Genomic DNA, 19,225 nt, shown 5'->3' on the forward strand with positions numbered 1-19,225 from the left:
AGCCAAATGGGTTCAGACAATCAAATCAGCATCAGGATACATAGTATACAGGTAAATCTTAGGCAAATAAAAATATCCCCCATATTTATCTGTCAAGGAAACTGGCCTAGAAATCTAGGCTCTTACCCACATTTTCAAGGGGCCTCCTAAGTTGTGCATGGACAGGAAGCTGCGCATATGCATGCAGTGCCCAGCCAGGCTCACAAGCATGGTTGTTGTTTTTTTGCTTGCACAAATGGGCACAAGTGCCAAATTTGCAGGCAGAGTTTAGGAGGCCCTCTTAAAGTTTGGCCCCGTATGTCACAACAGTAAGCACTTCTATTCAGCCAACACACTATTAAACTTTAAAAGGCAGAATAAATAAGGCATTTTTCAAGGGTTTCCGGTTTCTTTATAAACCTTTGTAAAAAATGACAAGCACAAAGGGAACGATATCACCATCTCTCTCCCTATAGTACTACAAGTGTTTGTTTTTATCTCCTCACCTTGTCACTATTTCTGTATTTGCCCCATTTCTTCAGCATCTTCAGCCATTTGTCCACTCGTTCAATCTCCTGCAGCTTTTGCTAAAAGTGTCATTTCAAAACAAACAGAGAAATGTTCCTTGTGAAAGCACAAAACTCATCATAAGGTTAAACTGAATGAGGATGATGACAACATTTCACATTCACCCCCCACCCTACTCTTTTGTATCTGCGACAGAGGACATAACTGAGGGAAAAGTACTTACAGGGATAGACAATTTCTACACACAGTAGTGAAAAAAAAATCAGCAAATACACAGACAATTCTTTCACAGGAGAACTTCCTTGATAGGTAACAGATACTTAGGAGTTCATCCAGCCACATATTACCCTGTGTTGTGTCTATCTGGAAGTATACTACAGGGGAATTAAGCCCAGTCAGAGTCCTGATCTCAAAACTAGACCGTCATGATACCACAACCCAGAATCAAATCAGCTCTCTTGAGGTCAAACAGCTGCAACTTTACCAGCTGAGCTAGGTCACCCCTTATAATTCGCAATCCAAGCATGTTATAGGGATTTTTGTTTTGAGGTGAACTTTAGTTTATTTCCAGTGGCAGTGTAGTTGATAAGAGGACGCCACTTAGAACCTTTAAGCTTTGTGATCTCAAAATAAAAAGTGTATTCATCTATTTTTTTTTATTTGGGGCTTTTGAACTTGTAGACAAATATCCTCTAACTGAATAGGTCTCCTGCAGTGAGCTGGAGCAATCTAGCCCCTCCTAAAGTGACGGAATGGGATCTAGCATCTAGTCTCAGCTGAATCAGATGTTTAGAAATACTGCATCTCAGTCGAGCCCTCCTAAGTGTTTCTAAACGTGGGTTCCCAACACTTCCTTGTGGAAGCTGATCCTGACCTCCCCCACTGCAGCACTCATTTCATTTACACAGAGTAACTAGCCATGCCTGCAGATATGCAACTAACAATTAGCTAGCTGGTTTAGCACTCATCACAGGAGGAACAGAAACACAGAAAAACTTTAAGGAGACATGAACGGGGAGCAGAATACCCAAAGACTTTTCCATTTTTCATCCAGTGAGGATCAAGCATTTAGGCTGAGATTTTCAGAGTCACTAATGCATCTGGATGCCCATCTGACTTTAAGCTGCAGCCTGTTGATCTCTGCCACCATGCTTATAGAGAGCAAGTGGTACAAGAGATGAGACCACTCTCCCAGCAGGGGCTGACTATCAACCTCTTTCCTGCCTATAAGTCTTAAATAAAGTTTTATGATTTCACTGGAGCAAGACAAATAAATTATCCAAAGTCTGGACCAATGAAATAAAAAGCTCTAATAATAATGAAACTGAAAGGGAAAGGAAACAAGATTTGAAAGAAAAAAAGTGGAACCATTAACTGGAAGGTCTGATCAGGCCTGTTGTGAATAGATCACTTCTGTTTTATGCTCTCACACTGCTTCTCGTGAAGATCTATCCTGCAACTTCATGGCATTTTCCTACCTTCCACTCCTCCCCATGTCAGAACTGCTGCACAGGACTAAAGAAATTCCACAGCTTTCCCCCTCCCTACTCCAAGCTCAGCTGCAGTTTTGAGAGTTCCACTGCCTTCTCAGGTGCCATCTAGGCTCTCCTACCGAGCTCACACCTGTACCACAGCATTATGAAACTACTCCTCACTGAGTACTGACTTCCTGTAACTTTGTGCTAAGGTGCCGCTCCATTAACTTCAGAGCATCAGCTTAAGAGATGCTGGTTTTTATATTTTTGGAGAAAATCTGATTAGTGGGCCATGCTGCAAAGTCTGTATTTGCTGTTTAAAAGGCAGACCTAAGCACCTTCCCAGTTAGCACCATATTTTGCAAGGTGTGATCTGACAGCTCTTACCTTCTCTTCCACTGCACTGCGGGATGGCAGTTCATGCTCACTGAAAGATTAAGGATTGGATTGAATCGACAAGCAACAGGGGTATGGATCACAATATACAGTACAATGCAAACAAGCAGTCTTAAATTGACCACACCTGAGGGACCAAGGAAAAATTAGTTGCCTTATAGAGATGGTCTATCAGAGGACAATCAATCACGCAAACCTTAGAGCTATTTTAAAGAGACTGCTTAGTAGAGCTGACCAGCAATTTTCTGTTAATGATTTTTCAACAGAAAAATACAGTTTCCCCAGGAAACTTTTGATTTTGTAAAAATTTTGATTTTCTGTTGGGAAAATAGAAACAAACTATTTAGTTTCAGGTCAGGTCGACAATTCAAAGCTTTTGGTTGTCAAACCAAACTGAAACTTTTCATTTCAAGTCAGTTTGTCATTGCACTACATCTGCCTGAGCTGTCACGGTGCCTCATGGGAGTTGTAGTTCAGGTGCCTCGTGCTCCCATTCTCTTCTACGAGGGGGGGCTCCCTAGCTGGATTATGTCTCTCATGATCCACTGCTCTCTCTTCTGGTGGAACTGCTGCAGTGCATCATGAGCGTCCCATGACCACATCCTGGGAGATTCAGTGCAACTGGGGATCCCAGCCCATAGAGAACTGGGACATGAGGCTCCTGAACTACAGTTCCCATGATGCACCGCGCCACCTTAGACAAATGCAGTACTACATTGAAATAACCTGAATGTTTCGACTTGGTTCAATAAGCCAAAATGTTTCAAGCTGGGAATGTTGAAAAGTTTACTATTGATCAAAAATGTCTAAATAAGACATTAACATCAGAAGGTTTCCACACGCTTGGATGCCGAAGAAGATACACTGCCATTCCTTTCTAGACATTTGGGTTTGATCAAATAAATTCATACAGCAGCCTGCACTGAGGTTGCTGGAGCTGTTACAGGACATCCTCCTGCACGGAGTGTATGACGGCACCACATCTATTTCATTGAAGGGTGTCTGGGAGAAGAAACGAGCAACTTACTGCAGAAATCCAAATCTGTCTGTGACTTTATACAGGGTGAAGTCAGCATCTTCCCATGGGTCAATATGAGCTCCTTCCTGCCTTCCCTACAAAGCAAAAGGAGACACAAGAGTCATGACTGGAGGAAACACAAGTGTGTGGCCATCAGCATGTGCACATGTTTGTCCTGAGCACTCAGAAGCTGGTACTGGACTGAGAGCCCTGGTGATTAAAATCCACTCAGTCTACAGATTTGATGAGGCACAGGCCTCTCCCATGCAGACTTCCCCCCATACTGACCTGCTGCTATGTGTCAACCCTGAACTAGGAAGACCATCTTTGGGGTGGTATGGGGCTTATTCCATTCCTGTCTGTAAGGTGATACAGAAGGCAAGAGGAATATATTAGTTTTAATTCAGTCTTCAAGACCATTCACTCTCTGTGCTGAGACTGTCACTTTCTTGGTCACAGGATTTGTGGCATGTGCCAAATGATGAGGTCTGAATGAGAAAAAACTGGGAGCCCAGAGTGAAAGGGAAAAATGGACTGGTGATGAAAGCTCTCCACTTTGGTTCCATAGCCTGAGTACTTACTATAGGCCAAATATTTTGACCTTGTTCAGGTAGAATAGGCAGAACCTGTATTTGTATACCTGACATAGGCCCCTGCCTGAGCCTATCTGCCGAAAACCCATCACGGACGACTAAATACATACTGTCACGTCACCTGTACCCTTAAAAAGTTCTGCAGGCAGAAAAAAAGATTGTGTTTGTGTCGTTTGTTACTGGCATGAGGTCTGAATGAAGACATCACGCCCTGTATGACACGTTCCTGCTTTCCCCAGATAGCTTAGCTACCAGGAGTCCCATGCCTGGTAAGCAGATTAATGGAGGAAAAATGAGGTCGGTACCTTTTCATACTTGGCGATGATCTCTGCTCTTTCCTCTGCTATTAAGGTCTCTATATCTTTCTTCATGTCAGAAGCTGTGAGGTATAAAGGGAAAAGAGAAAAGGCGATAATAAGCAAATATGTATGCAGCCAAAGGAATATTTTGGGCAAGTGCTAATAGAAAAAGCTGCGCTCACAACTTCAACTTCCAGCTTTATCCCAGGGCTAAAATTAGACTGAGAATGAAAAGCTGAAAGTACAAAGTGTGTGTGTGGTACTCACACACATAGAGCATATCTGCCAATTCTACAGTCTTTGCCTGGGCAAACAGTTGTATTTAAGTAAGTGAAAGTTTTGTCTACATGAAGGACTGCAGGAGCAGACACTGTATATTTGTTCAGTATGTGCACATGCCTGTACTAAAATCAAGTTTTTAATGGGGATACTTTAAAATTATTAAGCAGTCCTGCTACAGCACAGCTCTTACATTATACCAAACTGCATGCCAGCTGGATTGCTAAATGGCTGAGCATTTATTCTGATAAAAATGAAATGCCAAATTCTTCCCTCAGATACGTACACAGAAGTCATGGAGAGCTCCCCATGTATATCTGAAGGCAGTCTGTAGGTCAAAGAAAAATCAGAAAAAAAAACTTTAATAAGTAAAGTACACATATGCAATAAAAACAGATAAATGGGTGTCTAGTTGGTCAGCATATGCAACAGATCTGTAAACAAATCAGGATGCAGCAAGTCAGTAACTGTACAGTGAACTACTGTATTGGACTTCCATATAAAATGATTAAATAGTTCAGCCGAAGTAACAGAACATGGTCATGCCACACATGTATGTACATACTAGCAAGACAACTTCCAATTTATCATATATCATTTCAATTTTTAACCCCCTCCCCCATACAAACCCTCGCTGATGCAAATGGCCTTCCAATCAAACCACAGCATATTTCCAAAGTAGCACTGGCAGTCTCCTAGATACCTGTGCTCTACAGTCTACGCTGGACCAATGTCAACATTTGGTGCAGTCTGAAGAAACCTGAACGTCAAGGATAGGCATTGACAATATGATCTACTGTGGAAAAGAAGGCTAGGGGAAGAAAATGACAGAGAAAAATTGTGGGTTTTACCGTCTATTGCAGAGAATAGAATTGAGAGAGGACCCATTAAATCATCTTCCTCCCTCATCACACTAATACAAAATTGCTCCCTTCAGTATACAGTAACTCCTCATTTAACGTCCTCCCGCTTAATGTTGTTTCGAAGTTACGTCGCTGCTCCATTAGGGAACATACTCGTTTAAAGTTGTGCAATGCACCCTTATAACGTCGTTTGGTTCACTTTACAAGGAAGCACTGCACAAGTTCCTCTTCTCTGCCTCCTCCCTCTCCCTTCTTCCCTCTCTCCCAACACTTCCCACAGCTGTTTGGTGGCGCTTAGGACTTTCTGGGAGGGAAGTAGGGAGGGAGCGAGCAAAAGGGGAAGCTGCCCGCCACCCCGGCAGGCAGGGCCACCCAGATGGAGAGAAGAGGCACTTTGAAGGGGAAAGCGCTGCTTCTCTCCGGCCGCTGGCTGCACGGCTGCCCCTGTTCCTCCTGAGTCCTCCAGCCCGTGCTCGCTGGACCACATTCTGAAAGGGGCTTTAGAGCTGCAGGCCAGGGCCCTGGGGCCCCCTTAGCCCAGGGCCCTGCAGCCCCTAAAGCCCCTGCGTTCCAGGTGGCCCTGCCTGCCGGGGGGGGGGGGGGGGCAGCTCCCAGAATCACAGCCATGGGGGTGGTGTCGTGCTGCACAGAGCCACCTGCACACCCCCTGCACCAAACAGGAGCTGCCCCAGGTAAGTGTTCTGCACCTCCTGCCTGCCCCAGCCCTGAGCCTCCTCCCGCACCCCCACCCTGAGCGTCCTCCCGCACCCTAACTCCCTCCCAGACACTGCACCCCCAGCCCTGAGCCCAGGGGTAAGCCAGGGGCACCTCCCCACCACAGTACAGTACTGTACAGTATATAATGCCTTTTGTCTGCCCCCAAAAAATTTCCTTGGAACCTAACCCCCCGCATTTACATTAAATCTTATGGGAAAATTGGATTAGTTTAACATCGTTTCACTTAAAGTTGTATTTTTCAGGAACATAACTACAACGTTAAGTGAGCAGTTACTGTACTCTCCAGATTTGTCTAATCTAGCATAAATGACACATGCTTTACACTCTAGCTGATGTAATATTTACCTAACACCTAAGATAGGAAAGTTGGAAAACTAACACCTTTGTACAGTTTTACCAGAGTATTTCATTGCAACAAAGCAACACCTCTGTGGGTTGCCATAGACCACAAACTGTTCCAATTCTCAGCTACAGGGCTGCAAAGCATAGATGCAGTCGCTGCAGGGGATACGTTCCCTCACAATTTCCCCAGCTGCAGTGAGGGGGCACAAGTCTACTGCATTCTCACTCTAGAGCCCTCCAAGCTTTTTTCATGTCATTTCACCTCTGCTGCAAAGTCGATAAGAAAGTGAACCGTTGTTAACCAGGCAACCAAACTATAAAGGGCATCTTTAGGATAAGTTACAAATATGAGGCCGGATCCTGTAGCCAATAGTCAATAGGTAAAATTATCCAATAGGCTTCAGTTACTTAGGCTTCTAAGTTCCATTGCAAAGCAATAGGACTTAATCACTTTTGAAAATTTTACTCAGTGGGACTACTCATGGAAAGAAGGATGGCAGTATTAGGCCCAAAATTGGAAGATACCAATGGTTGCAATGGAATAATTTACGAGGAGGTACCTCATCTGTTGAAGCTATCTATGTGCACAATTACTGGGTTAAATGCAACTGACTTGCTGACCATTCCACAGTGATTTGTAAGGAGATAAAATCTTCAGCCCACTCCAGAGTTAAGCATCCTTTTTTACTTATAAGATAGGTTGACGTAAGCTGCCTTACGTCGATCTGTCGGTGTCTATACTACAACGTTGCTCCTGCCGATGTAAGTTGCCCACTACACTGACTTAATAACTAAGGCTAAGCTATTTTTCACGGTTATTTTTAGTAAAAGAAAAATGCACGGAAGCCCGTGACCTGTCCAACTTTTATGAAAAATATCCATCACAAAATGGGGAGCTGCTAGGCATCTGCAGGAGCCTGGCTGGGAGCTCTGGGGGCCCCCCACCACCCATAGGGGCTCAGAGCTCCAGGATCCCCCTCAGCTCTGAGCTGTGGGGTCCCCCACCACCAGAAGCTGGAAGCTGCAGGGGCCAGCCAGGAGCTGCAGGGTCCCCCTCACTGTCAGCTACTAGGAGGCCTCCCCCCGCCGCATGCAGCAGTTGGGAGCTGCGGGGGTCCCCCACAGCCTGTGGCAGCCAGGAGGTGTGGGGTACCCCCACCACCTCATAGCTTGGAGGCCCCACTGCCTTGGGTGGCAGGGGTACCCTGCAGCTCCTGGCTGCCCTGGGACCCGGCAGCTCCGAGCCACCTGTGGGCTAAATTCACTGAGGTCTTCGGAAGTCACGGTTTCCGTGACTTCCGCAGCCTCAGTGATAAAATCGAAGCCTTTCTAATAACTTCACCTCCATGAGAGGCGTACCGCTTAGGTCAGCGTAGTTAAGGCAACACAGTGTCTGTGTAGACTATGGGTGGACAAACTTTTTGGCCCGAGGGCCACATCTGGGTATGGAAATTGTATGGCGGGCCATGAATGCTCACAAAATTGGGGTTGGGGTGCAGGAGGGGGTGAGGGCTCTGGCTGGGGGTGTGGGCTCTGGGATGGGGCTGGGGATGAGGGGCTTGGGGTATAGGAGGATGCTCAAGGTTGGGACTGATGGGTTTGGATGGAGGGAGGGGGATCAGGGTTGGGGCACGGGAGGGGCTATGGGATGCAGGCTCTAGGCGGCACTTACCACAAGCGGCTCCCGGAAGCAGCGGCATGTCCCCCATCCGGCTCCTACATGGAGGCAAGGCCAGGAGGCTCTGCACGCTGCCCCTCCACAAGCGCCGACCCTGCAGCTCCCATTGACCACAGTTCCCGGCCAATGGGAGCTGTGGGGGCAGCGCTTGGGGCAGGGGCAGCATGCCGAGCCCCCTGGCTGTTCCTACGCATAGGTGCCGGAGGGAGGACATGCTGCTGCTTCCAGGAGCTCGCAGAGCCGCTGCACGTACGCACGGAGCAGTCCCCAACCCCGCTCCCCAGTGGGAGCTCGAGGGCCAGATTAAATGGGCTGGCAAGCCAGATGTGGCCCGCGGGCCGTAGTTTGCCCACCGCTGGTGTTGCCACTGTGTTACTTACATCGCCTGTTGGCTGTCTACCCCACCTCGGGACTCACAGCTAGAACCCAGCCACCACAGGGCTTATAGCCCAAGCTGTCAGCCCCTGGCGGTTGCGAAGGGGCCTCTGGCTGTCAATGCCCCACACAGTTAAGTTGGTGGAAGTGCTCCTGGTGAGGACACGCATCACCAACAGAGGTGGTGTAGCGTGGACATGAACCACCGCAGTAATTGCTGCAGCGGCTGTACGTTGACTTAGATTGACTTCATTTTGTAATGCAGACAAGGCCTTAGTATTAGGATCTAGAATTCATACCAACTACAGATAGTGCAATATGCTTTCCAGTTTGAGCAGTAACACCTATGACTAGGTATTTCAGATTTAACCGGACAAGCAGATTTCTCCAGACCAATATATACAGCTAAAACTGGTGGCATTTCAAGAGCAGAAATCCAGTGCAATTATTTCACAGGTGGCTTAATGTGAGAAAATTAAAAAACCAAAGCGTCACAAAACCTTTCAATAGTTTGTTTAAAGGGGGGGGAAATCTGTTCTCTGTGCTCTAAATGGATTCAGCAGAGTCAGGAAAAATATAAAAGCTACGGAAGTCAAACAACAATTCTCTCCCGCTGCTACACATTGAACTGTGACCTATCACTTAAAGCTCTAACCAGTATATCCATAAACTAAACAACACTAATAGTTCCTATTAATGCAGAAGCCTTAAAAGCAAACTGCTCTCAGCTCTTTCTTGTAGGATTTTAAAAGGGATTCTCTGGAGCATGTGAAAAGCCCTAATGGAATTGACTTGGAAAAGCCTCTTGAAAGAGGGTTCGAAAGTAACAACTTTTAGTAACAAACATCTGTTCCTACATGAGGAAAGCTAAAATGTGACCTCCTCCATTTAACAGATACATACACATGCTATACTATTCTCCACCTGCATATGAAACTATTATTAAAGTTAATGGGAGCCACACACGCCGATTAAGGAGACTAGACCTTTAAGAGCAATTTCCCAAAGCGCATATACTAACTTGAACAGGAATTAACAGACAATCACTGGCATCACTAACATGCTAAGGAATGGGGACAGCTGCTAAAGAAAACTGGTACTTGCAAAAATGAGATGGAGTAGTGCAGTTTTATTCCTCTGTCCAGTAGCTGGGAAAGCTCCTTGTGGAACCCTCCTGTGCACGGCAGACACAGGGTTAATATGGGATGTCTCCATTTTACATCCGAGCCCCTCCAAAGTGCAACACTGGACGCCGTTCTATTCTCTCCTTAAAGAAAGTGGCTAAAGCAGAGGGTTTTATTCTCCCACTGAAAGAAAATACAACAGCAACCCAAAGAGCACCTTTCAATCCACACAGAAATTAGTCTCTTCATAAAAAGCAACAGAGGGTCCTGTGGCACCTTTAAGACTAACAGATGTATTGGAGCATAAGCTTTCATGCACAGCTACCCCCTCATACTCTCTCTTCATAGGTTTCTACTGGAAAGGTTGTATTTCCCCCTCTCCTAGTCTCCCTGCAGGGAGTTTTTCCCTCCCCGGATGCTGCCTGCAGGAGGTACTCTGTTATGGCCCCGCTATGCAAACACCATAAGCAGCCTCAGCACAGCATGCTACTGAAGTTATCAGAACCCTGCGGTGCCTGCTCAGCCCAGAGTTGTTGAACTGGGATAATTTGAAGAACCTGACTTTCCTTGCATAACCTCTCACAGCGGGAGGAGATGTGGTGAGCAAAGCCTTAACCACATTCTGATATTCAGCCTGTTTACCCTCTTTTGGGCCTTCAAGCATCATTAAGAGATAATGTCTCAGGTTACTGAACCATACTTAATTACAAACTGCTCATTGCCAATACAACGTCAGTTCCAGACCAAGGCCTTAAAAAGGTCCATCCTTCACATCAGATTCCGCATTTTGAAAGCTGCTGGCAAACACAAATGATTGCAAGTGATACTAAGTGCATGAACATTAACCATCCATTAGGCCCAGTATTCACATTTTAAAAGACATTACAAAGTTTATTCAGTAGTTCAGCTTAGTTTATGAGGAAAATAAAACCTTAAAATGTTTGAGGCAGCAACAAAAGATTGATTGTAAATGTCTGAATACTGAAGGGATTTAACTTTTGTATTACAGCTGCTTAGCAAAATTGCAAAGCGTTAGTTTTTTTTTCCTTTTTGTTTCAATGAGCTACAATTACAAAGTAAATATACAAACATATTAAACAATCCTCCTGGTGTGCATGTTTTTTTGCCAGCACAACATGGGGATTACACTGCTTAAAATACATGTACACAGACTCCTAAAAAGGTAAATATAAAGGCCAATGGAAGAATCTTGTTAATTCCCACTAATGATGGGGGGGAGGTGCATTACTGAAGTGGTAAACAGACACAATAAAACAAGAATTCTCCATTGAAAAATGTATTTTGTTCATATATTTTCCCAGTTACAGCAGATACTGTAGTAAGAGTAGCCTTGGAAGCATTAGCTTTTTATCTGTAAATGTTAACAAACATCAATATCACTGTACACACACAAACCAATGAAAAAGTATTTCCAGCAATAACAGAAATTTACAGATAGGTAAAGAAAGAAAAATGCTGCATGAGAACTTACTAGAGTCAAAATCCAGGGATTTAGATCTTTGAATTAGACTTCTTACAAACTGACTGGCAAATGAGTAATAAAAACATGTATGATTTGTGGATTTAAAGATATTTATTTTGTATATTTTGATGTTATATTGACAATGTATTTTAACAATGTATAAAGCTTTTCTCAATGTCTACTGTCATTAAATAATTGTGTCTCCCGCATAATTTCCCATAGCTGTGAAAATTTAAAATCAATAGAAACTGAAAAAATGCTTAAAAATAAACATTGATATTATCCATCAAAGTTACAAAAAAGAAATTGAGTTCTGTCAAGCCCAAGTATAAGCAAAATCTGAGCAATAAACCTTACTACATCACCTGCTACTAAATCTTTACTAGAGGTGTTCACTGTCATCTCCTCCCTACAGCCCCCATTTTCTGCGCCAACTGAAACTTCTCACAAGTTTAGCTCTTTGAGGCAGGGGCTATCTTTTTATTATATAGGTACACTGGACCACAATGGGATCCTGGTCCCAGACCGGGACCTCTAGTTGTCTACTGCAATAGAATTATATCTTCTACGCTGATTTAAATGCATAGGTTAGCAACATGCATAAGAATCAGAAACTGTTCTGATTGCCTCTGACCACACATTAACAGAGAGAAAGAGGAAGATCTACTGAGTAAATTGAAGTTATTTACCTGTAACTGGAGGATCTTCGAGGTGTGAGGTCCCTGTGTATTCCACACATGCGTGCACCTGAGTCTTTTTAGTAAGCAGTGTGCATTGGTCTGCTCACACACAGTTCTCCTCATGCTCTGATCTGAGGATACAAAGGGCAGTGCAGACGGATGCCACTCCAGTTCCTTTTCTTACTACAATTCTCGTCATGATGTGGAATAGCGGGGACAGAGGGCAGGTAATGGAATACAGAGAGGGACCACACATCTCGAAGAAACTCCAGTTGCAGGTAAGTAACTTCCATTTCTTATTCAAGTGATGGTCTTTATGTGCATTCAACACATGGGAGATCTGTAAGTAGTAGTCGAACAGGATATGGTTGCAACCAAAGCATAATTTTTTGTAAAGATATGTATGGAGCTCCAGGTAGCCACCTTACATCTATCTAGTAAGGGTACATCTCACAGATATGCTGCAGGGGTTGCTTGCTCTCTGATGGAATGGGATCTCACCCCTTCTGGGATAGGGGTGAGGGCGGGAATTTGAGCTAGTTGGTAACAAAAGGATGATGCAACCCGAGATCCACTGAAAGTCTCTGTGCAGATAGAGCTTGACCTCTTGATCGTTCTGCTAGAGTGATAAAAAGTCTAGGTATTTTCCTAGTTGCTTTGTAGGTAAAATGCCAGAGCCCATCAAACATCTAGAAAGTGAACCCTTCTCTCCTGATCAAAGGCATGAGGTTTCAGAAAAAATACCAGTAAGTGGATGGTTTGATTCATGTGAAACTCTGAAGTTACTATAGGGATGAATTTTGAGTCGAGACAAATAGAAACCTTCTCTTTATGAGAAATGGTATGGGGCAGATCTGCCACGAGTGGCCCTGGCTGATGTGATAGCGATTAGGAAGGTGACTTTTATTGAGAAATGAGATATAGAATAGGTGGCTAATGGTTAGAAGGGAGTTTTGGTGAGAACAAAGGATGAGACTGAGATCCCTTTGTGGTGTGGATTTCACCACTGTTGGGAAAGTTCTAAGTAGTCCCTTCAGAAATCTAGTCGTCGCAGGATGAGTAAAAATAGTCTGGTCATCAACTGGAAAATGAAAGGTGCTGATTGCTGCAAGGTGGTCCCAGAGAAGCTTAATGTCTTAAGGGCTAGTAGGTATTAACAGGATTCCCAGCGGATTCTCGGGATAACAAGAGGAGAAACGCTTCCAGAAATGCTTGGCCTAGTAGACTCCTTCCTGCTTTGGTTGAGAACAGATTGAACTGCCATTGAACATGTGCACTCTATGTCAGGGTAGCCGGAACCATCCAGCTCCTTTGGGATACAATACTTTCCACGCGTTCTGTCTGGGTTTGTTTTCCTTCAGAGGGAGAAAAGGTATACACATCTGAAGCATCATATTGGCTCAATGAAATAGACTCCCACTCTATTGGTGGTACAATCAATACCGGTGAGAGGATGCTCCAAGTTGTGGATGCAATAGGTGAGGATCCCCTTCTCCTCAAGGTGGTTTCTTCAGGAGTAGTGATGTCTCCAAGGAGGACCAGGCCCAAGAGGAAACTTTGGGTTGGAGAAAGCCAAAATATCCTCTGATGAAATAAAGTTTTCGGTCCTTCCTGACAATCCTCTTGAGGAGGGGACAGCAGATCTGGGCTGTCAAATGGTCTAGTATTTGGAGGATCCCACAAGGAGTGTGTCAGAACTGTCAAAGGGGGTCCAGTTTGGAACTCCCAAATGGGACCGGTGGGTACTGATCTTTTGGTTTGTGGGACAGAGCTGGTACCACTGGATCCTTCTTCCTTCATGCCTTACCCTCTTGAAAAGGAAGTTTATGCAAACCTAACTCCTCAGGGCCCATATGCGAGAACTTACCCAACTTGGACTGAGATGAGGAGGGATCCTTTGTCTTAGAGGCAGTTCTGGATGGGGATCTGTATTTATGCCTGTGGTCATATCCTCTACTCTCATGAAAGGGTTTCTTAGGATTAAGTGTTTTGGCCTTTACTCCAGAGGGGTGCTGATCGCGGTCTGAGGACACAGTACAGGGGGGGTTACCCCAGACTGGATCCAAATGGGGCCTCATAGCCTGCTCCATGAGGTGCTTCTGCAAGTGGAGTTCTCGTCCTTCACAAGTTCAGGGAGAGAGACTGGCAGACACTGCAATTGGTGACAATAAAGGCAGAACTAGTGTTTGTCACTGACAGAGAAGGAACAGGGCAGGAGACAGCTCCTAGCATAGTCCCTCTTGCAATAGTCTCTATCCACAGGGAGAAACTCCCTGAGGCACAGAGAACTAAGCTAACTAACGGGAGAGGCACAGGGGGTCTCGGGGCTCCAGCTGCAGGGGGGAGGGGGCCTCGGTGCTCTGGCACTGGGGGCGTGTGCGTGGGGAGAAGGGGCGGAGCCGGGGGCTAGCCTCCCCGAAGTGGGGCTCCACCCGCCACTCATGCACATAGGGACCATCACTCAAAGAACAAGTGGATATAAAGACAGCAGCAGAAAGTGGACTGGGCAAATACAAAACATACCTGATCATCTGTGAAAGCAATCTAGTTCTCTCTGCAGCCATGCTATTGATTATGTCAAACCAAACACTCCTCAGTGGTGGCGATGGTGGTGAAACAGACTTCTGCCTTCTTGTCACACAGGCCTGGAACATGCCTAACAGCTTATTCCTTCAATTATCCACAGATGCTAGCTCAAATATGTGCCATAAGCTCCTAATACAGGCTACAAGTGAAGCCACAGAAGAGCATTACAAGCCTCAAATGATGAACATGTGAGTAGGACCAAATACAGAGAAAGAAATTTAAATGCAGCTAATAAAACCAGCAGCACAAACAGGTTTGTTTGCAAGAAGGTGGTACTGTTGGTACAATATGAAAAGCCTTGTAACTTGTTACCTTTCTGATCCATCAGCATCAAGAACATAAGAGCGGCCATACTGGGTCAGACCAGAGGTCCATCTAGCCCAGTATCCTGTCTTCCGACAGTGGCCAGTGCCAGGTGCCCCAGAGGGAATGAACAGAACAGGTAATCATCAAGTGATTCATCAAGTGATTCATCCTGTCGCCCATTCCCAGCTTCTGGCAAACAGAGGCTAGGGACACCATACCTGCCCATCCTGGCTAATAGCCATTGATGAATCTATCCTCCATGAATTTATCTAGTTCTGTTTTGAATAGTCTTGGCCTTCACAACATCCTCTGGCAGAGTTCCACAGACCGACTGTGCATTGTGTGAAAAAAAGACTTCCTTTTGTTTGTTTTAAACCTGCTGCCTATTAATTTCATTGGGTGACCCCTAGTTCTTGTGTTATGAGAAGGAATAAATAACACTTCCTTATTTACTTTCTCCACACCAGTCATGATTTTATAGACCTCAATCATGTCATTCCTTAGTCATCTCTTTTCCAAGCTGAAAAGTCCCAGTCTTATTAATCTCTCCTCCTACAGAAGCTGTTCCATACCCCTAATCATTTTTATTGCCCTTTTCTGAACCTTTTCAAATTCCAAATTCTTTTTTGAGATGGGGCAACCACATCTGCATGCAATATTCAAGATGTGGGCGTACCATGGATTTATATAGGAGCAACATGTTATTTTCTGTCCTAACATCTATCCCTTTCTTAATGATTCTCAACATTCTGTTCGCTTTTTTGACTGCTGCTGCACATTGAGTGGATGTTTTTAGAGAACTATCCACGATGACTCCAAGATCTCTTTCTTGAGTGGTAACAGCTAATTTAGACCCCATCATTTTACATGTATAGTTGGGATTATGTTTTCCAATGTGCGTTACTTTGGATTTATCAACATTAGATTGTTGGGGGAATCAAATAATTCATTTTGCTATAAACATTGCCTAATACAACACTAAGCGTGATGGGGAATCCTGATTTATTGCTCAATACGTTCGTTTTCTCCTAGCAAAATATTCAAGAGAGGGACACAATACAACCTGGTGACTGCGCGCCATCATCATCTCACAAATTCTAACCTTCGCTCTGATGATTCATCCTAAGGCCTTGAGTGGGTTACTTAATCTCTCCATCTCAGTTTCCCCATATGTACAATGGGAACAATACTACTTGCCTACCGCGTAAGAGTGCTGTGAGGCTTAGACGGTTAATAACTGAAGCACTTTGCAGATGGAAAGTGCTTCTGTGCTTTATTATAGCATTCCTGTTAGTGGACTATTGTCATTGCTCGATCCTGAGCAATATCAGGCTGCAAAACAGTTTGAAATATAAACACACAAAACTGACATGCTGAATGGTCAAAATATTCAATTTTGAGACAAACTTTCCATATTTCATTTGGATGTTCAATTTTTACTTGGAAAGTCTGAGGAAAAATTCCTTCCCTAGTCTGAGTAATGACAGGAAAAAAAATTACACTTTTTCCATTGTATAAAAAAAAAAAAAAAAAAAAAAAAAAAATTCTAACCTCACTTTTTTGTTGTTGTAAGTCACTACTTTTTTCAATTGAAAACAAACTGGCTTTGGATTTGATTTAAGCAGTCATTTGAAAATTGAATACTGAACATGTGCAGTGGAAAATGTCTTCAAATATACAAGCATGCCTTCAAACGAGTGGCTCTGTGCCCCCACCTCGGTAATTGTTCACTGGCTTGTTCAAAGAGCTTGCAAGTTCTGTTGGTGATGTGAGGAGCTTGTAAACTCTGCAAACTAAATAGCACCATTCAGTTTGTACTCCACCTCTGAAAAAGTCTAGAAAATAAAAAGCAACCAAATATCTATGTCAATTTTAAGACCCAATATTTTTGCTTACCTCAAAGGTTGGTTCCCAGATCTCCTCTCTCATTTTCTTACTCTTCCCCCAAGGGTGGGGATTTCCTTATTTATAAAGAGTGCAATGTATTGTAGGTCCCAAAGCAGCTATGAATGTGCTCAGTGAAAGCAGAGAATGCGTCAGAGCTAATGGCAGAAAGATTGCCATAATTAATAGCAGGTAAAGCTGTGCACATGACTTTGGTTAGGAAATAACCAAGTTATGCACTTGTTTCTTTTCAAAATTTCTCACGAATTGAAAGGAGATAAAAAAGGACCTAATAGGATTATAGAGGCCAAACTTCAAGCTCCCAAATCAAGAGTTAAGGAATTAAAGGATTAAGCTGTAACTGACCTCAGCAGAAGATCAATAGAGGCTTGAATAGAAAGTATGTTACTGCTTATCTGCACTGAACACTATCCAGCAATCAATATGTAGCTTGAACTCTTCACACTTCTACAAACGACTTTCCTAGATGACCTGGAAAATTTCCAGGCTGCTAATTCAGCTGAGCTGGGATTTCAAATAATGTTGCCCACAATTCTGTTGCCCTAAAAGAATATCCAAGGCAATTTCACATAAAAACATATAGATTAGGCAGGGCCTAAGAGTATTCTTTTGTTAGCCTTCAAGTCACAACTTGCTATTATGATCCCAAAATAACTGTCAGTATTTTATATTTTTAATAGAATTCCCCCTTGTATGGTTTTTATTGCAAACTACATGTACACACCTAGGTAACAATGATTGCTTAAACAGAATCTGTGTTCCATGTACCTTCCTTTTCAGTTTATTTTCCCCAAAGATCAAATTGCCCTTTTCTGGTTATTTTTCATTTATGTACAATTGGATCACTAAAAATATGTCTAGCAAGAAAACCGAAGCTCCTGTGGGAATATCATCTACTTCTCTCCTTTTATCTGGTGTAGCAAGCTAAAAAAAACGGTATTCACCTTCTTGTAACTGTTGTTCTTCGAGATGTGGTGTTCATGTCCATTCCAATCAGGTGGGCTTGCACCATGTGCACGACAGACAGAAGATTTTTCCCCTAGCAATATCTTTAGGGTCGGCCTGGACGCCCCCTGGAGTTGCGCCCAACATAGGGCCCTGCCGACCCGATCCCCCCGCCCAGTTCCTTTTTGTTGGAGACTCTGGCAAAGGGGTAAGAGGGAGGATATTGGAATGGACATGAACACCACATCTCGAAGAGCAACAGTTACGAGAAGATGAGTAAATGTTTCATCTTCGAGTGCTTGTTCATGTCCATTCCAATCAGATAACTCACAAGCCCAAGTTCAGGAGGTGGGGTTGAAGTTGTCCACCGATTGTAGTACCGCTCTACCAAAGGCTGCGTCGTCTCTGGCCTGCTGGGTGATTGTGATGATGTGCGGTGAAACGGTGTATGGAGGACCATGCCGCTGCCCTGCATGTTTCCTGGGTAGGAACCTGAGCCAGGAAAGCGGCTGAAGGGGCCTGCGCCCTGGTGGAGTGCGCAGTGATCGGAGGGGCAGGCACCGCTGCCAGGTTGTAGCACTCTTGGATGCAGGACGTGATTCACGATGAAATTCATTAAGAGGAGACTGGAAGACTTTTCATCTTGTCTGCCATGGCCACAAACAGTTAAATGGACTTCCAGAACAGTTTCGTTCTCTCAATGTAAAAGGCTAGTGCTCGACGGATGTCCAATGAACGAAGTCTTTGCTCCCTGCCGCTTGAGTGCAGCTTAGGATAGAACACGGGGAGGAAGATATCCTGGTTGATATGAAACTGGGAGACAACCTTCGGGAGGAAAGCAGGATGTGGCCAGAGCTGAACCTTGTCCTTCTAGAACACGGTGTAAGGGGGCTCTGATGTTAGGGCCTTGAGCTCAGACTCCCTCCAGGCTGAGGATATCGCTACCAGAAACACCACCTGGTACGACAAGTAAAGCAGGGAACAAGTCGCCAGTGGTTCGAAGGGCGACCCCATCAATTTGGAAAGGGCCGGATTGAGGTCCCAGGCCGGGACCTGCTGCCTGACTTGCGGGTATAGCCCGTCGAGACCTTTCAGGAAACGGCTGACCATAAGGTTAGCAAAGACCGAGCAGCCCTCTTGCGCCTGGGTGGAAGGCAGAGATGGTGGATAAGTGAACCCTTATTCACAACATGGACAGCCCCTGCTGCTTGAGATGGAGGAGATAGTCTAATATAAGTGGCACAGAGACGAGCATCAGGGACCAATGGTGCTGTGCGGACCAGATTGAAAATCTCTTCCACTTGGCCAGGTAGGTAACCCTGGTGGAAGGCTTCCTACTGCCAAGGAAGACTTGTCTAACCTGGTCTGAGCAAGAGAGCTACATCGGGTTCAGCCATGGAGCTTCCATGCCATGAGGTGCAGTGACTCGAGGTTTGGGTGTTGGAGGCGGCAGTGGTACTGAGTCAGTAAGTCCAGGAAGAGCGACAAATTGACTGGAGCTTCCACGCACATTTCCAAGAGTAATGTGTACTAGTGCTGGCGGGGCCAGGCTGCAGCTATCAATATTACCGAAACTCATTCCCTCCGAATCTTGGAGTTCCTTGTGAATGAGCAGAATGGGCAGAAATCCGTA

At 44.7% G+C, this 19,225-nt stretch overlaps 1 protein-coding gene across 4 annotated transcripts in view; it reads right to left on the reverse strand.

Moving 5' to 3' along the window:
* LOC128837084 (USP6 N-terminal-like protein) overlaps positions 1-19,225 on the reverse strand; it is a 170,546-nt gene that overhangs the window by 47,787 nt on the left and 103,534 nt on the right. For all 4 annotated transcript variants that reach the window (XM_054027927.1, XM_054027929.1, XM_054027930.1 and 1 more), the window contains 4 exons: positions 4,295-4,368; positions 3,406-3,491; positions 2,370-2,409; positions 486-566 (listed from right to left, as the gene is read on the reverse strand). In XM_054027927.1, coding sequence (XP_053883902.1) covers positions 486-566; positions 2,370-2,409; positions 3,406-3,491; positions 4,295-4,368 — 281 coding nt within the window. The remainder of the gene's footprint in view (positions 1-485; positions 567-2,369; positions 2,410-3,405; positions 3,492-4,294; positions 4,369-19,225) is intronic.

The sequence above is a fragment of the Malaclemys terrapin genome, chromosome 4, assembly GCF_027887155.1.
Source record: "Malaclemys terrapin pileata isolate rMalTer1 chromosome 4, rMalTer1.hap1, whole genome shotgun sequence".
NCBI lineage: Eukaryota > Metazoa > Chordata > Testudines > Emydidae > Malaclemys > Malaclemys terrapin.